A 22,953-nucleotide genomic window follows, 5' to 3' on the forward strand; every position below is an offset into this window, starting at 1 on the left:
TTTTTTTTTTATTATTACATTTTTGGGGGAAAGCAGCTTGTGGAATAGGGGGTAAGGGGTCATTGCTGGGGGGCCAGACTAGTCACAGGGAATAAACCCAAAGTCCTCATTGTTTGGTCAGGCAGGTGCAGGGAATTAGAGGGAAAGTACTGAGGACTTCGAGAAGACCGGGCGTTGGGAACGAGAGGGCCGTTTCAGCCCAGGAGGTGGGGGGGGGGGGGGGCCTCAGTGGCTGGAGGGCCAGGCTTGACGCAGGGAAACGCCGGGGGCCGCTTTGCGTGACTGTGACGCCCTCAGTATTAGCTGGATTAGGCTGCGATTCAGGGGACCCCCTGCCGCCCCACGGAAGTCCCACCGTAAGGGTCAGACCTGCAGCACGGCGGCGTTCCCCTGGCTCCCCCATGCCTGCCACAGCACACCCAGTACTGCCGTCACCAGCAGAAGGATGGGATGCAGCATAGAAGTAACAAACAAACCAGCATCTCCATTTTGTGTCAGATGACAGGGCTTACAGGTCAGGGTTTTAAACACGTGTTATGAATTTTAATTATATATATATATATATATCACAAACACACACATTATACATATACATATATATATATATATATATATACCCCTCAAGCTCATGCTCTCACACACACACACAATGGGACCTAGTCCACACATGGGACTACACACGGTGACCATTCTTACACCCGACCCGACAGGGCGGTTATCTGTTATATTTCTCTCTTTTTCTTCTGTTTCGGGCTTTCAGGAGCTGGGAGAAAGGCAGAGGGTTGGGTGGCGGTGGAGGACTTGGGGGGGGGGGGGGGGGGTGGGTTGGAGGTGGGTGCGGCAGAGAAGAGGCTTTGACCCACAGCTGTAACACAATACACTCGGCCAGCCCTGTCGACCCCTGACAGACATTTTACACCACAGCTGCTATTGACGCCGTCCCTATTTCCATATGTATGGCCGCGCTCCCCTAATTATGCTAATCACCTGTCTAACTCGCCACGCCGAAAAAATGGCCGTATTTAGCAGTCCAGTGCCTGCTAATGCCGCTTTCTGTGAGGCAGAGATGTACATTCAGCAAGGCCTGAATGGCCACATTTTTCCACGTTGCTGGCTTCATTCAGGTCCCCTACCCCCCACCAAAAAAAAAACCTATTCAAGTCAACTTGGTTTGGCCAGGAACAAAAAAAATAAATAAATAAAAAAGTGGTATGTGGGTGTTTATGGGGGGGGGGGAGGGGGTTACGGCTGTGTTCATGCCCAAACTCTTGGCCGTCGAATGAGATGATAAATCAATTGGTGTGAAAACAAACATAATAAAAACTCAGATTTTTGATTATGGCTTCTGAAACTGTAGCTGCCATTAAAAACAAATTGGGGGGGGGGGTGTTTGCAGAGATAAACCCAGGAATGATCCTGTGCTGCAGGTAAACAGGCAGCAGGACTCATAACATGGGTGGGTGGTCAACGCTCTACATCCTGAAAAATACCCCGTCCCTGCCCCCCGCCCAAAAGAAAAACTAACTTTTTAAATCATAACTACGAAAAAGAAATCTTAACAAAAAGTTTTAAAAGCCCCCCCCCCGTACTCAGCGTGAAGGAGCCTTTCGCTGGTAGCTCCCCTGAGATCCTCGCAGACAGCAGGCCAGACCACGTGGGCGGGAGGCCACAGGGGGCTTGGAACACCAGGACACCACCACCAACAGGCTGTGACTCACAGAGCGCCTCAGTAAGGCAAGGGGGCGTGGCCTGAGGGAACCTCCATGATACAATTGGACAGTACCCCGCAGGAGAACATGGGAGGGGCACAAGAAGAGCCAATCACTGAGAATGGTGTGCCTTTGACACGACGGCTCCTCGTACCATAGTACAGCTGCCCTTTTTCCTTCTAGAAAGGCTGCCAGGAGGGGTGGGAGGGGGGCAGTAAAAAGATTGGGAGGTGCTCGCTGCAGAGGTGGCAAAGGAGCGCATCTGTCATCCCACGTGTTCAGCGTTTCCAAATAACACATCCTCGACACAGGCCGAGGTATGCGCAGTGTAAACACATGCTCCGAGACATCTCCGGACAGTCCCCGCTGAATGGGATCTCCTCCACTTTAGCAGACACCCCCACACAAATAAAGCGTCACGATCCATGTCAAGCACGCACGGAAACCCTAACGATCTACTCGTTCAGCCCATTTACGCAGGAATGCTCAGGGGCCTTTAGAGTGTGTGGCACTGCGTGGTGACAGAATGAACTCTCACGTCGACTAGTATTAAAGCTGGTAACTCAATATCTATGTTAAACCAGATCCATTTATCAATTTCCCCCTCTCTTTCTTAAATCTAACAATGAGAGGAAATGTCTATAGTGAAAGCTCACTGAGAACGCGACAGTAATGAAACTGAGTGCATTTAAAAGTTCACTTGACAAAAATATGCTACTTATATGTAAAAAAAAAAAAACTACTTTAAATGCTACAAAAAGCATAAAAAAACACACTGCCATCTAGTGGAATCAAATCAATAACATATATTTTTAAAATCAGCAAAAGCGTAAAAAACTTTTCAAATCCATTTGGTTAGTTCCAGACCTGTTCTGGAAGCCTTTCATCTACAAGAGGCAAAAGTGGTACCAGGTGAGATTTTAACAGGACGAATAGAGGCTTAGGAGACAAGTCCAGCAGCACACTGTGGGCCAGCATTTCCATAAGCTGGTGATTTCATCAGAACAATTGCAGAGAAGAAGTTCGACTGATGATAAATGTGGCGTGTTATTTACATATTCAGTCCCGGAGACATCACAATGTAATATCTTCTGAAGCACACTGGTGGTTCAGCCATGTCCTTGAAACCACGAGCTGCAAGCCACAAGCACCTAAGGCCCCGTGAGTCGCATTATACTGATGGACAGGGCATCTAACCAGGCAGATGGCACTGCTGGGACCATTTGCACTATAAAAAATCAGCAACTCTTATTACTTACACCCACAAATACATCATGACTGGTCACCGAAACACCCGCATGCTGCAACCACACAAGAACATAAGACAATGCAAGAAGAAAAAAGGCAGACTGACTGACGGACTGGCACTGTGCCCAGGATGCTCAGCTCTCCTGTGCCCTGCGCTCCCTGCAATAAGCAACCCCACAGTCGTACGCTAACCCGAAGCTAACAGTCACCCTATAGGGAGATTGCAATTCATAATTCAGGATGCCGGGCCATTACGTAAATAGATGAGTCCTGTGATTCACTTGTTCATCACACTAGCTTCATCAGCACATTAACTAGGCCTATACTATTATATAACAACTGATAAAAGAAAAGCCTGTTTGTCCTAAAGCAACACACATTACACACACACACACACACATTTTATTTATTTATATTATATATATATACACACACACACACACAATATATATATATATATATATATATATATATATATATATATATATATATATATATATATATATATATATATATATATACACACACACACACACATATATATACACACACACACACACACACACATATATATACACACACACACACACACACATATATATACACACACACACACACACACACACACACACACACACACACACATATATACACACACACACACACACACACACACACACACACACACACACACACACACACATACACCAGCTTATTCTATATAAGGTGTAATTGCTTTTTTCTATACATTGTGTTTGCTGTCTTCTTTCAGTTATACAAGTTAAACTGGAATGATAATAAATTATTATGCTCCACCTGAGCATAGAAAAATAATAGAAAATGAGCACCATTTCAATGCACTAGCAGAATGCAGAAACTTGCTGCCCCCCTACCACCGCATTGTTAGTAACTTCTGTTAGACATAGACAAAGGCGACGGTGCTTTCTGATATACAAACTGCAAGTTGCATGCTATTATTCCACTCAATGCTGAAAAGTAAAACACATCTGGCTGCATCACAACTGAAGGCAGCAATTTGTCCAAAGGAATTAAACACCATTTTTGCCTGCTTGGAAGCAGTTTTGTTTGAATCAGCCTATTTACAATCACCAGCAAGGGGTTGTTCAAGCTCTGTGCGATAAATAAACAAGCAAAAAAATATCTTAAGTGATGGGGAAAGGGTGGAAATAAACTTGATTTTTGCCATTCCTTGTGCCCCCTGCCCCCCCAGACAACCCACTCATTTTCATCAAACCCATAAGATAAGAATAACAGCACAGTTTAAAAAAAAAAAAAAACTCACACTACCAGGTGAAAGACAACTAACAATCACTAATTTGGCCACCCTGGGGCCAGGCCTGCTGAATCAGCAGGGAAACATCCCCCTGGGCCAAGCCTCACCGCGGGGTCACGCAGAGGTCACCTCCAAGGGGCCTGTCCAAATTCAACATAAACACGTTCATCTGACTTCCATGAGGGAACATCTCCCACAAGCAACAGTGTCCAGGCAGAACCAATCTATCCCTCATCTGCGGAGTGTAATCTAAACAAACAGGCAGAACCATCCGTGCATCTGGAAGTTGTCATATTTCAAAACTTAAGAAAAAGAGCAGAGAAAATGCACAGTAAAACATTCTGTGGATCCTTCAGCTCTTGGGCTAGGGTGGGAATCGTACAGCGTGTCTCCTGTTTTCAAAAACAATAATGCTACGTTATCTAGGACTCAACTGAAAACGGGTCTTAAAACATTAATATATTTTTTTTTTATTAATTAAAAATGAACAAAATAAGTTCTGAATTTAAACAAGTTGACAAAAAAAAACTTAATTGTGACTTGACAAGGAAGGATGTTAATTACCATTAAGCCACCTAAGAAGGTTCTCCCTCAAGGCAGGGTTATGCTGCGATTTAACATTGGTCTGCATCTCAATACTATGTGACTGAAAGAAGCAGATGAATGAGGATGAAGGTGCCATTATAATATCTGAGGTTCAATCCATCATTCATTTTAAGCCACTTGTTGGGAAATGGCTATATAAAACACGTAGGCCAATTAAATTTACAAAGATGTTTTAACAAACTATTTTTTTAATTGATGCTAAAAACGACAATAATTATTGATACTATAACCATACAATACTAATAACTACTATTATTATTAACAATAATAATAAAGATCATCATCGACGATATAAAGGAAAAAACTAAAAAAAAAATGAAGAAAATTTAAAAAATGCACAGCAGTGAAATCGGCGCACCCGAGGTGGAGACCGGCGGAGAACGCCAGGAGTGTGTACTGGACAGCCACAACTTTTCAGCATAAACGGACATAGTTTTCCACAGAAACAAAGCAGTGATTAAAATATACAGGGGACGTGTAAAAAAAAAAAAAAAAAAAAAAAAAAAAAAAAAAAAAGGCGGGAGGCCACTCTTTAAAAGTATGCCTGAAAGGTAAATTACCAAAACCTCGATGTTGGACGGAAATCTATCCCAAAAGAGATAGTGTTAACTATAAGAAAATACTCTGTTATACAATAGAAATGTACATCATCGTCCTTTTAAACTCAGTCTTATTAATGTTTCTTACTTAGTTCTGCGATCTTTGGCTTTCCATCTTTTTGTTCTCGTTATTTGAATGTTTTAAACTGCTGGAATGTGGATTAAGTACGGGGGAAAAAAATCTTAATTACCGTCTGCAAAAAAAACGCCCATTCTTTAAATTCACAAAAATGTTTCTTAACTAAGTTTCATTGTTTTGTTTTTACCAGTTCCATACTCTGCATTTGCCTATTTTGTAAACATGCGTTTCAGTCTGTACTTCACTTTTTCCCTTTAGCCAGAGACAAATCTTTTTTGGAAAATTGAAAGCCGTCCAAAACAGGACCACACACAGTCACTGGGGCTGCGCAGATCGAATTCAACTGCTGGGGGCAGACACACACACATACATACTCACGCGCGCACACACACATATACACACACACACACACACACACACACACACACTTACAAAATGGCGGATTTCAGATTATTCTCTTTAACAAAAAATATATCAGATTCAAGAACAAAAAAGCATGCATGCTGAAAAAGCAGAAGAATATGAACTTTTTATGTCACTACCCTTTGCGTTTACTTTAAACGCTGACAGCGGAGCGAGTTAAAATATGAAGCGCAGTAAATTCTTCCCTAGTTTGACCTGGCCCCTTGCCAGACTGCTATACAATAAACAATCCTCCAGCTTGCTTGGCAGACCCCCCCGGCCATATCCCCGCGCCACCCCCTCCGTCCGCACTCGGATTATTCTCTTTAAAAAAAGTATTGAAAGCAATGGCAGAAAAATGAATAAGGGTTCTTACCTTCCACCCAGAGTTTCTCCACGTCGGTCTCCAGATTAGCTGCCCTTAAGCCAACAGCGAAAGCTCCAAATACCAAGAGCCCCACGACTAGAAACTTTCCGCAGTTTTTTTGAATGTAACACCCAAGTTTAAACAAGAGTCTTTGAAACTTCGCTCTCAGCCATAGCGGCGCTTTTCTTCCAGTCGCCGTCCCCTGCGACAAAACAACATAGAATCCAAAAGTTACAATAAGGTTCATAAGAGGCGTTAAAAGCATCCGTCTACGATTTTATTTAATAGTTTTAATGCGTCTGACAGCACCGTTTCGTGCAATCGAACTAATGGCACTCGGTGTGTGTGTGTGCTTACATAGGGGACAGTGACAACTTTTATAAATCGCATGTCATAAATGTTGTTTCACTTCATCGGAGACTTAAGTCGGGAATTGCACGCGCTTCGATTACTTGCTTATTATAATTATAATATCATTACGGACATCGTGCATTAGTTACTGCCTGTGGAGCAAAGAAACGTTTCATTATTATTTTCCCTCAAAGGGAGCGTGGACCTCCTACGTGGAGGGGGGTGGTTAGCTAACTGACTACACACGGGGCGATCGTGAATGGTAGACTTCAAGTACTTTTCTTATTCTGACCACATAAAAAGTATCACGTAGAGCAATCACGGTTTTGTTTAAGTGACACATAGTATCGGTGCGTGGGGCAGGTCAGTAACAAGCGGCATTAGACCGTCGGTCCACGTGGTCTGCGGTGCCGCAAGACCGCAAATTCATTTCCATAGACTCAGGAGTCGCTGTGTGATCCGACTTGGGCAGCGGAGCAGCCATCACGGAGGGAGTTACGACAATATTTGTGAACGGAAGAGGGCAGCCACATGGATTTTAGCTTTAGCAGAGGGAGGAAAACTACTCCCAATAAAGATACCATCACGAAAAACTCTAGGATGGTGCGGATCGGCACGACTACAACTTCAAGAAATTTAATGAAAAACACAATAAAAACAAACGCCCTGTTATCACTTACAATGCATTAGTTCGGCCAGACCACAAGTTACTTCTCCAATGAAAAACCGCAATCAAAGCTTGTTTACTACTAGTACAACTACTACTATTACTAGGCACTATTACTACTAGCGGCACAGGGTTTTCTTCGCGCATCAGTCACCTACTCGAACTGCCATCTACTGAGACAAAGTGATCCGTAATTTTAAGTGCTGAAATAGAAACAGTCGCTAAAAGCATAGTTACTTAGAAGACCTGTCTGGATGCAGAGGTCTATCGTAGGTTACTGAGCCCCCTCCATGTCTTATAAGCGGCTATCCCGTTACCTAGCGACTTGACAAAAGTCCTTGAGTTTCACTACATTCACATGCTTATTGCCGCGCCAGACAAGCGTGTATCTATAAGCACCTCGGATATTTGTTCCAATGCAAAAGAGGCATCACAGTAACTGGGACGCTGTAAATACTCCGGATCCGTTGTTGTTGTACGATAGGTCCCCCTTCTCCTCCGTGTTATCCTCGGCCGATCGGGGTCCCTGTTTTCCTGCTCGGAAGAGACATTAACAGCCGAGGCCATGTTTCAGAGACTGGGCTGCACGCTTTGCTATCCGCGATCTTATATTCCTCCAAATGCGTTTATTGACGTCCCAGAGAAACAAAGTTTCACTTTTGGTGATCGCAGACCTGCAAAGTACTTCATACTCCTGTTTAGGACGGCGAGTCAGAGTCTGCGCCTTCCATTCCAACATTTCGTGATCCGGGGGTCTTCTCACTTTCCCACATTCACGGTTTCTTTTTTTCTCAGTGTTGCTTTCTTTATAAAACAAAGTGGGGAAAACGGTCTCCTTTTACAAAATGGCAACTTGGATCGTTCGGCTGTTCAACCATTCTGTGGGTAATATGGTCTTTCTCAGGCCGCGGGACTCGGCAAGCTCCGAGGTTCAATAGTTGAGAAAAAAGAGCTCTCTCCATTTGGAGGCAGAGGAGGAGGAGTAAAGCTAAGAGAATCGAAATCCCGCCCCCAGAACTGTCAGATGGCTGGGGATCCTTGGATCTGATTGGCCCCAGAAAGGCAAAAATTACTCAGCAAACACGACTATTATTAGCTGCTTAGCAACAGCTCACCAAAGTAGAGAGACCACCCAAGCAGAGGACTCTCGTGTGTGCAGCTCGAACTTCAGGGAAGCCTTAAAGCAGCCCAGCCCTCTGTGCTCTTGCGCGCAACTCGGCTGGAGTCGTGCGTTTCCCCTTTCTTCCTTTCTTTCTTTCTCTTTTTACTCATGACATTTTGCTACCAAAGTGTTTCTTTAATCACAAGATGTATTTCAAGCAAGGTCGCTCAAAATGGCCAACAAGGAAATTCTAAACGGCAATTAATGTTTCCTTCTTTCTATGCATTGTGAGGACTTGGCATCAAGTTTCAATGTGTCTAGGGAGGTCCTAGTCTAGGTTTCATTCACAACAATGTAATAACAGCTTCGAGGATAAAGAGGGAACGTGTCACGCTCTGTGTTTCCAAACATTTTAATTTAGGATGCTGTGTGTTTCACGGTGTTATACCCGATTGCAACATATCATATTTGTTTTCAATGCATCTTATATATGATGAATGTGGATCGTATGATTAAAGGAAAATATGTTTAGAATGACTATAAGACTGAATGCATATAAAAACAATTTCCTTAATGTTCTGTTTATACGACAAAATGTATTGTATTTATTTATTGCACATAAATAAACATTTCTGGAAAACGAAACTCGAGAACGGCTGCGATTTTCATTTCCCACGATTCAGTACATACGCGGAGACACGCCTGCGTTGAGCCCTTATAAACCCGGACTAGTCCCAATCTTTCAGCAAATCGCATGGGACCAAAAAGACGGAAAATAATCGCCTCGTTATTTATATACTCATTCACTCGGTTGACTATAGGGTATTCAAGCTTCTACTGTACGCTTACATTTTATAGGATTTCGCTGGTGTTATGACAAACATAATGGAACCGCTAGGTTTTCTGAATTTGCATACTACCAGTGCTGGGCGCTAATACGACAGAAATGCCAATAGATTCCTAACAATCTGCTCCGAAAGACCTACCCCTATTACTGACTAATGCCATTTACTGCTGTCAAATGTAAAACCTACCGGTGAGTGGCTCCTTATCACACAATCCGTGAGTATATAATGTAACGGTTTTTTATATTTTTATATTTTCAAAGTTCTTTCATCTTTCATCAGATTTGTTTTCTTAGAATTTCACGCGGCACTTACTATTTAATTACGTCCCGAATTACAAGTAAACACACTGCCAATAGTGTTATTACCAGTATTCTTCTGATTGTTTCACGTTATGCATTAGAATTTGAAGTCAATTCATATTTAAAACAAATAAGACGGACAGTTGTTTTCGGCACATCCCGTTTTTCCCACAAGTGATGAGCTCATCAGTGCTGAACTTGTCGCTCATAGTTGGAGGCCATGCTAAATGTCATCAGAGCGCCATCTAGAAAGTGCAACGTTCAGCAGGCTGCCGTCATCTCTGAACAGCGCGGACTTAAGTGACCATTATGGGATCATATTATATAGCCCTCCTTAAGTGAATACAAGCAAGATCAGTTCTATTGACTGCACATCTGCCCCCTTTCCAAACATAAAAAGGTAACCAATCAATCCGTCAATTTCAAGAAATCCTTTTAATTTCCACATTGCAGTGGTTATTGATTCAGCTTTGAATAGCGTGTTGTAAGGACTTATGATTAGTATAACGTAAACAGTATAGCGATTACATAAGAGAGAGGCCTATATATGTTTAGATATAGGCTATCTGCTCTTAATGGAAATACAATACGAAATTTTTACAGTGCATTATTGGTAATTTAAACATCCTAAAAAGCACATCACATATTGTTCATGTGATGCGTATGATGTAATGAAACCGTATAGTTTCCAAAAAAACTCAACCAAGTTCTTAACACGACTTACGGTTAATTTTTTAAACAGCAACCAGCATATTCTGCCATTCTAGTGAATGGAGCATTACGCCTATGCGATTGGTTAACAGCCAGGTTTTTTCGATAAGCGAGCCAGAGAAATACTGTGCCGTTGACAGATAACTACCAGTCTACGTTTAGTGCAAGTCTACCTTCCAGGAATGCAGGGTCGGCCTTACCGCTAACCCAACAGTACCAGATAGGATTAATGTAACTCCAATATGTAACAAATTAGAGGCAGTCTTTGTCACCATTATACCTACCGTTGGTTACTTTTCAGTTATTGATATTTTATAATGATGCGTTATTTTCACCGAACAAATTTCTTCCCACGATAACCACATGGGGAACACTTGCTTCAAACACATAAATGACAGAATAACACCATTTGGCACGCTATTGCAGCTTGTTCAGAACAGCAAAATGAGTACAGCACTCAGTGTTATTATATTTCGGAAATTTCTATGTTCGATTCAAATAGAAGTTTCGTGTTTTCTTCATAACATTAATATATTTCGCAAAACCGTTTTATAGATTAAACACCATGTGTTTTACAATGGGCATGATTACGTTTATCATTTATCATGTATAATTCTGTAATGAAATGAAGGCCTGTACATCAAAATTCCAGAGATGAACTTCCACTAGCAGTAGGAACTAACTGGAAGGTTCCCAGCAATTTGCAAAACATGTTCAAATTAGAGAATACTACAGATTTCAGCGTCCGTTTTATTAGGGGACCTCTACATCATGGAGCAATTTAAAATAATTTTCTGAACATTTTCGTCCAGCAGTTTAAGTCTATTAACGGCAGGATGTAAGACACACAACTCCCACAATGCTCACCGGTTTTGACTTTCGGTCCATGCAGTGACAGCAACTTGCTGTGACACCTGTTGTGATTTCAGATGCGTTAATGGGAGATAAGCGAGTGTGAAGACCTTCGTGTGCTTAAGTAAGCAACCGGAAATCATTGTGGGTTTGAACTTTTGATCTATACGTTTTTAAATCGCAGAACCTAGCCCACATATATTAAATGATACAAACGGAATAGTCGCAGGCTAAAACATTACGAAAAATAATGCATTAATCAGGAATAAAATCCATGCTCTAGGACCAAGGAACTATATTTGGTTCCATTATGAGACAGAAAACCGTTTCCATTGTGAGAAGACATGCAGGACATAATGAGTAAGAGTGGGACAAGATCGACGGCATCGAAACAAACTCAGTATTGCGTTACTGTGTACAGAATAGTGTGACAGGCGACTATTGCTTTTCTGTGTTACTCATTTTAAGAAGTTCGAAAATTTAGCAATTGTGTACAGTCTTGATAGCATGCAAATATATCACAACATGTGAACGGCCGCTTTAACAAAATGTCCAGTTGGTATCTTGTCATTCTCCAGAAAAGACGATCGCATATAAAACGGATCGCATTTAAAACCACAGCTAAAACTGACGAAAAGTTTCAGTTCTCGAAGAATAATGCAGCCACAATGAGCACTTTAGCTGTATTCAGACGTACGAGTAAATAACAATTCTCAACGTTAAGAAGCTGTTGTCATTAATGTATTAAGGAAAACGTTGTCAAACTTTGTTGAATGGTTTATTTTAATTAGATTAGGAAACACTGTCTCCATTATCCGTCTTGTAAGTTACTTTCCACGACTGAGGTAAACTCAGTGCCTTGTCCATTGAATAAATACATTTTATTTAAACGTAACGGCACATTTAATTTAAAACGTATAAACAAAGTCTCGCTGTTAAGACGGCTTTAAAACAAACAGATCATAACAAGAAACTAGTGTCTTAATCTAACATAGAAAATGCAACGCTGATATTCGAATAAAATGTGCACATATATACACATGTATAAAAAAATAGTGTACTGCAAGTAATCGTCAAGAAACCTCAATGTCGTCATCTACTACACTCACAATAGCAGCACAAGTAGTTCCAGCTGCCACTTAGGAGTTAATATCAATTTCTCAACGAGGCGCGGCGGCGTTTGCCAAGATATTGCAACCTGAAATACCAAATAATTTGTCCGTTCGTAGCTAGCATGCCACTTACCATCTTCCGCTAACTTGGGAAAATCGTCTGGGGTATTAAAACTACAGGGTGTCCGCCCGCTTAGCGAGTGTTGTCACTTTGCGATGAAGATAAAAAGAATTTTTCCCCCCCTTTTTTAATGAGAAAAAGCACTTGGCAAAGAATAATCCGTCCTGGTTGCAGGCATTTTGCTAAGTGTTGGAACGGTCCACAATTACATGCCTGTTTCTATTAAGCAGCTCCACTCGTGTCCACGTGGGTGGTCCAAATCTCAATAGGCAGGACCTCTTGGTGTCACGTGATTGCCCTAAACCTTAAACGCCCCCCATCCCACAAACGGATAAAAAAGGACAAGTATAGCGAGCCTAGAGACTTATCCTTGTAACTGTAAGAAAGCAAGCAAACACGCAAGCTCAATATAAAAGAACAAGGTCCGCGAAATCCCAAAGTTCGAATGTTGTTGTAGGCAACCTCTCCCGGAGTGTGTGTCCTAGAGGTAATTAAGTTCTGAATGTCTCAACTGGAAATGCATAACATTCTTGTATTCCAGATGACAATACTTGAAAGGTTATTGGTGAAATGGCTGCTGTTTAGTCAGCGTTTAATTACAATTGGACGCGGGGAACTCGGTGATTACGTAGCTCTCGATATCATCAAATGTTCTGAGGTATCAGTTTATTCTCACACATTTGATATGTTTTTTTCACCGAGAAAATAATCTTGATCTGATAATACACTATACTATAAGAAGATGCCACATGTCATTATCATCCCATAAAGTCTTGTATAAAAGTAAGGTTCTGTACGCCATGGCTTGTCCCTTAACCCCTAGAAATGCAGCATTTTCACATACAACAGGAATAAGGAAACACTATGTTTCAGACAATGAAATCTGCAATCATTTGTTGTATCTCAGATACAACCGACTGTTCCTTATAGTACCTTGAATATTGTCGCACTTTGTCTGTTTATAGGGCAGTGGTAGCACGGTAAAGATTTTTTTAAAGTTACCTCTCCATAGAAATATGGGAAACATTTGTTTCTCCCAATGTTGTCTTGTATTTTCACACGCTCTCGCGGGCACTAAAAGTAAATTTCATATGATATTCAACTGTAAATATATTTTTTAAAATCAATCAGTCAATCAATCAGTTAATTGATGATGATGATGATGATTATTATGATTATTATTTTATTATTATACCTTGCCCGTTCACGGATACAATAGAAAAAAGGAAAAAAAACGTGATCACGTGTTTACAAACAACAGAGTAATTGTGCTGTCATAATTTTGACAGAATTATATGCTCAAGAGCAGTCACTGTTATTGGCTGATTGACAGGCCATCCCAAAAACCCACACCGGCTTTCCATGGATCAGGTTCCCTACCCCTGCTGTAAGGGGTGGTAGTGATTTTAGTGAAATCCATCCATCCATTTTCCAAAAAATAAATCAATCACCATTCACACCTATGGGCAATTTAGCAACTCCAATTAGCCTCAGCATGTCTTTGGACTGTGGGGGGAAACTGGAGTACCCAGAGGAAACCCCATGACGACACAGGGAGAACATGCAAACTCCGCACACAATGTGACCCAGGCGGAGACTTGAACCCGAGTCCCAGAGGTGTGAGGCAACAGTGCTAACCACTGCACCACCATGCCACCCCTTTAGTGAAATCTTGTCATTCAATTTCTTTAAAAAGTTTAGCATGTAGAAATGCATAAATAATAATTTGCAAAATTCAGTTGGTCCACAAACTGAATTTAAATGATGTTTACTAGTTTGTCAAATCAGCAATAGAAAAGTATATTTTGAAACTCACAGGGTACAAATAGGATTGCTTTAAAAATAAAACAATTGGTAACCGTGGTAATATAGAGGATTCCATAAATCTGGTCTATTCCATTGTCAGACTACAGAAGATATTTTACACAATATATTACAAATTATACAATACATTTCGTACGCATGCTAATTTACCTTAGTCTTGATGGTATGATGCACTCTCAGATGTCTAAAAAGTGAGAGAAAACCTAAAAATGTCTGCATAAGGAAGATCAGATATGAACCAATGATAAGAAATACTGAACCTAAGACTTAGACCCAGAGCCCAGTAGATGAGCCATAGCAGTTCGAGTTATGGGAATCGAGCTCAGCCTATAAAGTACTGTAAATGTTAAGCTACAAACTCCTTCATAAGTTTGTAAATTATTTAGCATTTAGGGACATATAATTTTCATCCTTCGTAAAAACTCTTTCACAAAGTCTTGGTCACGGAAGATTTTTGGGGGCTTTTTTCAAGGATACGAAGATGACCTTTTCTCTCACCTTGCTTATTTGCATATATACCTTGTAAATGTAGGCAACATTTTCTCTATTATGAACTTAATCAAAAAGTTAAACTTCCAGTGCACTACAGGAAAGATTTCAATTCTGAAAGCCTAAACTAGCTGAAATATATCATGCCAGGATCTCCCCAACTAGTCACTTGGACTTTTCACCATAGTTAGAAATGCCAGATAAATCTGATAATCTGTCTTTCCTAAATGCGTATAAATAAATCTCTGTTGTTGAGTTGGTAGGAATGCATAATGTGTGACATGAGGAAGCATAATGTGTGAGATGAGGAAGCATAATGTGTGAGATGAGGAAAGCATAATGTGTGAGATGAGGAAGCATAATGTGTGAGATGAGGAAGCATAATGTGTGAGATGAGGAAGCATAATGTGTGAGATGAGGAAGCATAATGTGTGAGATGAGGAAAGCATAATGTGTGAGATGAGGAAGCATAATGTGTGAGATGAGGAAGCATAATGTGTCAGATGAGGAAGCATAATGTGTGAGATGAGGAAGCATAATGTGTCAGATGAGGAAAGCATAATGTGTGAGATGAGGAAGCATAATGTGTCAGATGAGGAAGCATAATGTGTGAGATGAGGAAGCATAATGTGTGAGATGAGGAAGCATAATGTGTGAGATGATTAAAGCATAATGTGTGAGATGAGGAAGCATAATGTGTGAGATGAGGAAGCATAATGTGTCAGATGAGGAAGCATAATGTGTGAAATGAGGAAGCATAATGTTTCCAGTTTAACCTGAAATAAAAGTATTGCTTAAAAGCTGATAGGACCGCTTTTATCCTTTTAATTTTAAATAATTGGTGCTATACGTGACACATCATTTGCTATATTTCTGAAATTAAATAGCTAGAGACCATTAAATAAGAACGAGCTAAATATCCTTTGAAACAGATGAGAAATTTGGGAAAGGGATTAAATCTGCACCTCTGCTGTGTGTGTGTGTGTGTGTGTGTGTAATATACATGTTCTTTGTGTGACATAGATTTCCTCCTGTAGCCCACAAATATGAAGTCAGGCTAACAGGGGTCTCTAAATGGGACATTGAGTATGATTGTGTGAATGTGACTGTGTGAGTGTGCATGTAAGTGTGTGTGTGCATGTAAGTGTGAGTGTGAGTGTGCATGTAAGTGTGAGTGTGTGTGTGTGAGTGTGCATGTAAGTGTGAGTGTGTGTGTGAGTGTGCATGTAAGTGTGAGTGTGTGTGTGAGTGTGCATGTAAGTGTGAGTGTGCGTGTGAGTGGATGTTCCTCCATTTACTGCTCGCAGTCTGTGGATTTCCAGTTTAAGTATTTTTGGCCTTTGCTACATGTAAAAGAATTAGCTTTTCTAAAATTGTAATCATGTAGTAAAGAAGCTGATCTGGAAACACCATCAGTGTCAGTTTATAATCCAGATTCTTAGACAGAACCAGATTAGTGGCAGGTGATTTCACAAACAGTTTTAAAGTAATGAACCATTTAATGTAATGTACTCTAACCTGCAGCGGCTTCAGATTCTGCATTACTGCTACTTCCCCTAAGCTGCAGGTGTCCCGAATTTCTCAATACAGCACACAGCTTAATTCACTCACAGCTAAACTTCAGCTTTTCATTTAAACTTTGTTGCCAGTGGTGACCATTGATTGCTGCTTATAGTTTCACAACAATGCAAACCCATTTGTATGTCTACCTAATCCATTACTGCAACAAAGCATTTCCCCCAATTCTTTAATTGTTTAATCATTGCAGTCATATATGCAGCACTAACTTATTTAGACAAATCAGGGATTTCGTATTAATCATTCTTTCTGAATTGCATGAGGCAGCAGATATGCTACTTTTCAATTTGAGTTATTTGGCTTAAAAGAAAATCACAATTCACCTTTCTGAAAAAAACAACTCATTCTGCAGAACGGTCGTCCTGTTAGTTAACATGGTCATCGGCCTTTTCTCATCTTCACCTGTGTAGACCCTGAGAAGTCGCCATCCATCTCTTCCCCGAATAAGTTGAGCTGCTGTGTTGCTTTGGGTTCATATATTATCCTCCCTGTTTCCTGCTGACTACCAGTGTCCAGCTACACAGAAGATCCTGGACAAGATTAGTTCAGTAGTAGCTGCTTTTTTACACTGTGTACCTGTGGATGAAGCTTAAAACAAACTGAGATCTGTCTTTCTTTCTGGTCTGAAGCATTTTCCTGCTCCACTGATGGCATGTGTGAAATCAGTCTAAAGAGCATGCTGACTAGGTTTACAGATTCTTTTATGTCACTGTTATGGCACCTGTCAAGGAATTAATCTTCCTATCCAGAATATGAATCATTCTCTAAATGCTGAAATGTGCTGACCATATGATTACTCTCATCAGAAATTCCATTTTTGTCTAAGTCGCACAAATAATTGTTTATACGAGTTTCATCATTTGTCTTGTATGCGAATATATGCAAGAAGCTTTTGTGTCTGGAAATCTGGCTGCGATTAACACAGCTTGTTAACAGCGAGCGAACAGTTAGCTCAGAACACACTGCTTTGTGCAAATTCCATTGTGTGCCATTGTGAGACCCAATGCCATGAATTTGTCATGTACTTATGCTGAGCTTTACAAAGCTTAATGAAATGCTCACACTATCTATCAGGTAAAGTGAAACAACACAAAACTATATACTAGTTTAGATCTCGTTTTTAAATGTATGATGGCGATGTTTTATTGTTGTGTTACAGCTACACATACAAGCAAGCAATCATCACTATTATTATTTATTACCATGACTTTTTTACTTGTATTGCACTCCATTGTCCTGTATCCCCCAGCTGTCCCTTCTCCCTTCTACTCCTTGCCCTTGCACCCACCCCCGCAACTGCATAAGAAGAACTCCACTGAATTTTCTGAAAACTTACAAAATTAGTTCTGGGCAATTTCCTAGTCAGCCTGTGGTTATTTACACCAGCAGAAGGTATCATGGGGAACCCCCAACCCCGTTCAGCAAAAATCATCCTGCTCCCACCCCCACTCCCATTAGGCAAAATGTACCATAGGGGACCCAAAAGTCCAAGGCCAATTTTTAATCCCAGTCTAACCCTGCTCCAAACACTGCCCTGGATGCTGCCCAGAATTACATCTAACACTGAATTGTCTAACAGTAGCTCACCTGATCTCACTTTCTTTGAATAGGGTGAACATCGAAATAACTAGTCAAATGCTTGGGGTAACATTCCAACACTGTCTATAGTGGGCAGTGGCCAGGTCTGACCATGCGACCACAAGAGGCAAGAATCTGCATTATGTAACTGAACAGACATTTAATCAAAGGAATTGATGATGTATGCTGTTCGGTGAGTTGCTTCTGAGTGTTTATATGCAAGGAACCAAGCAGGCAAGACACGAGGAACGCAGGGAGTTTTAAAGAACAAAAACCAACAAAAAGAACATAAAAACTAAACGTGGGCAAATAACAAAAGGGCCGAACTATCAAAGCTAAACCTGAACCAGCACAAATAAACAAACAAAAAGCAAATCTAATGTAAAATGACACAAGGGGGATATATATACGTACATACACAATGGCTGGACAAACTAAGAGATACAACAGGAAGGACGAAACACGATTAACCAAATAATTAGGATACACTCAACAGGACAGTGAGAAAATTGTCTATATAACATAAATCCACCATTAAATCAATACATCAACCCAAGTCAAAAGACTAATTCAGAGAGAAATTCAACTAAAACTCCCCCTCCCATTCCATGTCAGCTTTGTGGACCAGTCAGATTTCTTGCTTTTCTGAACTATAGCTTTATACCTTTGTTTGCCACATTTTCACCAGCAGTACGACTTTCCCCAGTAGCAACAAGTCAACTCAAAAGGAAAAGTAACAAATTATTGACACAGCAGAGGAATTTCAATGTGTGAACTTTATACAGAAACCAATGCAATCAAAATCTATTAGCATCATAAGAGCTAATAAATGAATGGCATTGTATTTTGATTGCCAGACTACTGCAAATGCAAAAGCATTACTAATAGAAATAATATTTGCATAAATTAAAATTAACTGGTAAGAAATGAGTAGGTATGACTTTGATGGCAGGGCAGCCATCACAGTGGAGATGAGCTTCTTGCTTTGCTATTTACCCGATTCCTCCAGCAGGCCAAAGCCATGTGGTCGGCTAACTGGCTTCTTTAAATTGCCCATCCTGTGACCGTATGTGCCCTGTGATAAACCCTTCCTGTGTGTACCTACTCTGCCTGGGATAGACTTCATCTACAACTCTATCGAGGACTGATGATAATATTTGTTGGTGAAACCTTCAGAGATCTTCAAGTTAGAAAAGGAACCTGGGTTTGAATATGACTGATACAGCAGCACATGACTTATATTATGCCACGTCAAGCTTTATGTTAAGATCAATGGAGTCATTTAAGTCACAATGTTTAGTAAATATTTTCCTCAAGCTACACTAGTATACTTCCAAAAGAAAATGTGATTATGACACACAAGTCGTTACTTGACAAAGTTCCTAAGCTCTGTCACAATGGGGCAGGGTGGAACATCTGCTCTTTCTACCTGTGCTGGGGTTAGGAAGCTGGGGAGGAGTCCTTGCATTTAAAGCTCCTTTTGGGAACCATAACAAAACCAAGAATGCAAACAAAGCACACCTCTTTATTGAAAACAAATGCATGAGGGCTAATTAAATAAGAATGTACGCTTTCTAAATCAAAAGAAGGAAGCAAATTCAGACAAGCCTCATTGCTCCATTTTTTTAACATGATATTTTCCCCTCACCCAGTGCAAGTGTAAGTAATAAAAGACTTATTCATTTGGCTTTAAGCTACACAACTATCTAAAGACACACTGATGCATGTTGCTTATACCTTACATCCCAGGACAAAAAGCACATCTGTCCTTTACATTTTACAGTATGTTAAGGCTGGCTTGTCAATCAGAGGAGCTGAAGGAAGGTGTTTGTTATTAATAAGTTGAATGTACACAGCATTAGTTCAAACTTTATGTGGACCATGAGTGGGGGATCTGGGAATGATGACTCTGTCAGGCTTATTTTCATTGGCTGCACACCCAGAGAAGAAAGGCACCCTTCTGCAAAAAAATCAGCTGTATATAGTTTAATGGGCACCCAGGTTTATTTTTATGAGAAAATGGCTGCAGTTTTGTAGAGAATTTATAAGTATCTGCAGTGCATGCAGAATGTGTTCGGCCCTTTTCCCCCACATTTTTTGTTACATAACAGTCATTCTCCAATATGGATGAAATTCATTTCAATCATAAATCTGCACACAATGCACCACAATCAAAAAGGAAAACAGATTTATATTTTTTTGTAAATGTATTAAAAAGAAAATGCTCAAATACCACAGAAGGATTCAGAGCCTGAGTACTTTGTTGAAGCACCCTTCAGAGGTTGTTAGGTAGGACGTGAAAGACTTGGCACATCTGGATTTGGGGATTTTCTGCCATTCTTCTTGGCTATGTGCCTTAGTTAGGCCATTGTCATGTCGGAGAGTGAATCTACACTCCATCCTGCGGTCCTGCACACTTTGGATGAGCTTTTCTTCAAGGATCTCTCCGTACTTTGGCCCATTCACCCGACAAGCCTCGCAGTCACTGCCCTTTGTGCCTACTTTCCTCTAGATCAGGAGTCTCCAACTACAGTCCTGGAGAACCCCAGCCCAGCACATCTTTGGGTTTCCTCTCATTCAGCACACCTGATTCTACTTCTCTGCTAATTACCAGCCATTTTTTTCAGGTGTGGTGGAACAGAGAGAACTAACCTGAGCAGGGCTGGAGTTCTCCAGGACTGGAGTCGGAAATGCCTGCTCTTGATGGTACGTTTTACATTCAAGCCAAAGAACTTAGTCTTAGCTTCGACAAATCATAGAGTCCTTCGGGTGTCTTCTGTGCCATGTACTGAGAAGTTGTTTCCAAATCATGTTCACGCAACTAAATTAACCAAAGGTGAGCTTTTACCAAACAGCAGAAACATCTCAAGGTTGATTAATGTCAAAGGAATGCATCTAAATTGAAATGTCACAGTAAAAGGTCCGATTAAAAACTGGGAAAGCCCTCTATTTGTCAAACCCTTCACTGTAAGTTACATGCATGTTCTGAACATTAAAAGAAAACTATCCAACCAATTTTACCATGTAAAACACTTCGCAGTTAGAGTGTTTTTATTCATGTTATTAGATAACATGAACTACTGTCAATACGTTACTCAATAATATAATTATTGAATTTATCAGAAAAAATACATTATAGTTTGCCTATTTTCTTAGTAGAACATCTCCAGAATAATAGGATGAAAAATACACCCTCTAACTTTGGTAAAAGCATTTTAACAATGTACACATCATAAGTGGCGTCCCTGTTATTGTTGTGTTGCTGTTGAATCCAGAGTCTCTGGAATTCATTTTTTTATGGCAGCCTGTTCTGGACTGTATTTCATTACAAAACAGCGATAATATGGAATTGCATAGATATTTATATAATTATAATCATAATCACTATTAATTTTACTTGAAGTTTGTTTTTTTTCTAAGATGGATTTTTTAGTTGTAGAATCAGGGGCCAGAGATCATAGTCAGGTCCTCAGCTGATCTGACTGCTGGATACAAAAGATATTTATTTAGTTCACTAATTTATACCATCATACCATTATGATCTGCAGTGCATCGGGCTGGAGATGCCAGAACGACCACTAATTTGAAAGAGCTAAACAGAGGGATGGCCGAGATGGAGTGACATTTTACATTAGTGTAGCACACTCTGAACAACAGCGATTTGTAGAAGATATGGCAGAACGAGAAGAGGGAAACCTTAATGGGATGAACCCCGCATGAAGTTTAAAGCGAAGCATGTCAATGGTGCTGTACAATCACAGCTAACGTTGTTGCGGTCTGATGATCTATCTTTTGTCAGGCTCCTGACGTGCCACACAGCAAGCAGCATTTCACCCGGTGAGTAGTCAATAATGACAGTGGTGGTGTGATTAGGAGATGCAGGAAAGACTGTTAGACTTCAGGGTGTGAAGGACAAAGGGCTTTACAGTTAAATCCCATTTTAATTCACTAGTCCCCATCAGTTCACTTATAGCGGGACCATGACTCACGGCAGAAAGCCAAAACTACTCTTTGGAGTTGCTGAACAATAAGACATTGAAGAGCCCTCTATTAAAGTCCTGGCTTAATCCCTTCTTAGAACGTGTGGAAATATTTACAAACATCTGAGGATAATCCACCCCAAGCGGCTCAAAATCAAAAATGCTATTCTTTAGGAAGAAGTCCTGAAAGATGACTAAATAAAAATTTCTGATCTCTTATCAAAAGCCAGTATGTCTTAGTTTAGTAAATAATGCAGGATGCCTTTGTTTAACAGCCACATGTAACTCAGACTACTGTCAGTACGTTACTCAAGTAATATAATTATCGAATTTAAAAGGAAGAATGAACAAAAAGAATCCATGTAAACTGTTTTGATTTTTAATCTTTCTGTTAAATTTTTACACTCTTTACAACAACATCACCTACTATCAGTACATCCCCCAAGTAGATTTTCTTTTTGCAATGCAAAGGACTTACCAAGTCAGCGTGACTGGGAGGAATGTTACTCATTTTTTCCTATTTCCAACCCCAATATTTCCATTTTTTTAACGTTTTATTAATTAAAAGCTGATTGCCCAGGCCGTCCTCCTGTTTACTCTGTAGATGCAGGTTGTCTTTAATCATGCAGACGTGTTTGACAGCTTGAAATGCAACTGTGCCTCTCCTTGCGTCTCCGAGCCTCCTCTTCAGTAGTGGGTCTTTGCTTAATTGCATCAACATGCTGAAAAGGAAAAAGGTTCCACAACTACCAGCCTTATATAAGGCATGCTGAGAAGATGACTGAAATCTAATGAAATAAAATGGCACTTAAACTTTTAAGCAATAATCTCTAGTGTTGTGTTGTGCTGTGTTGTGTTAGGAGAGGAAATCAGTTTGTGCACGTGGGAGAGGAATGTGTGCTTTTGTATGTGTGTTACTGAAATATACCTGGGGGGTATTAAACTTCTTTGAAACTGCTAAATATGGTGGATATTTAGGCAAGCCAGTAGGACCTGTGAGAACACTGATATGATGAACTGTTGTTATCACACTGAGGTCAATCCAGCCTCCCACATGAACAGTAAATGTGTATTGTGTGTGTATATATGCAATTGTCAATCAATCAGTATGATATTACCGCATCCGTGTTGTAGTCC

At 40.5% G+C, this 22,953-nt stretch overlaps 1 protein-coding gene across 2 annotated transcripts in view; it reads right to left on the minus strand.

Annotated features, from left to right (window-relative positions):
• Positions 1-12,660, minus strand: part of ptch1 (patched 1) — a 49,372-nt gene extending 36,712 nt beyond the window's left edge. Inside the window, exons 1-2 of one of the 2 annotated variants that reach the window (XM_048999802.1) lie at positions 12,380-12,660; positions 6,314-6,506 (exon numbers count right to left, since the gene is read on the minus strand). In XM_048999802.1, coding sequence (XP_048855759.1) covers positions 6,314-6,506; positions 12,380-12,382 — 196 coding nt within the window. In that variant the 5' untranslated portion in view covers positions 12,383-12,660. Of the gene's footprint in view, positions 1-6,313; positions 6,507-7,721; positions 8,314-12,379 lie in introns of those variants that run through there. The other variant, XM_048999792.1, reaches the window with a different exon arrangement.
• Positions 12,661-22,953: the final 10,293 nt, after the last annotated feature.

The sequence above is a fragment of the Brienomyrus brachyistius genome, chromosome 2, assembly GCF_023856365.1.
Source record: "Brienomyrus brachyistius isolate T26 chromosome 2, BBRACH_0.4, whole genome shotgun sequence".
In the NCBI taxonomy this organism is placed as follows: domain Eukaryota; kingdom Metazoa; phylum Chordata; class Actinopteri; order Osteoglossiformes; family Mormyridae; genus Brienomyrus; species Brienomyrus brachyistius.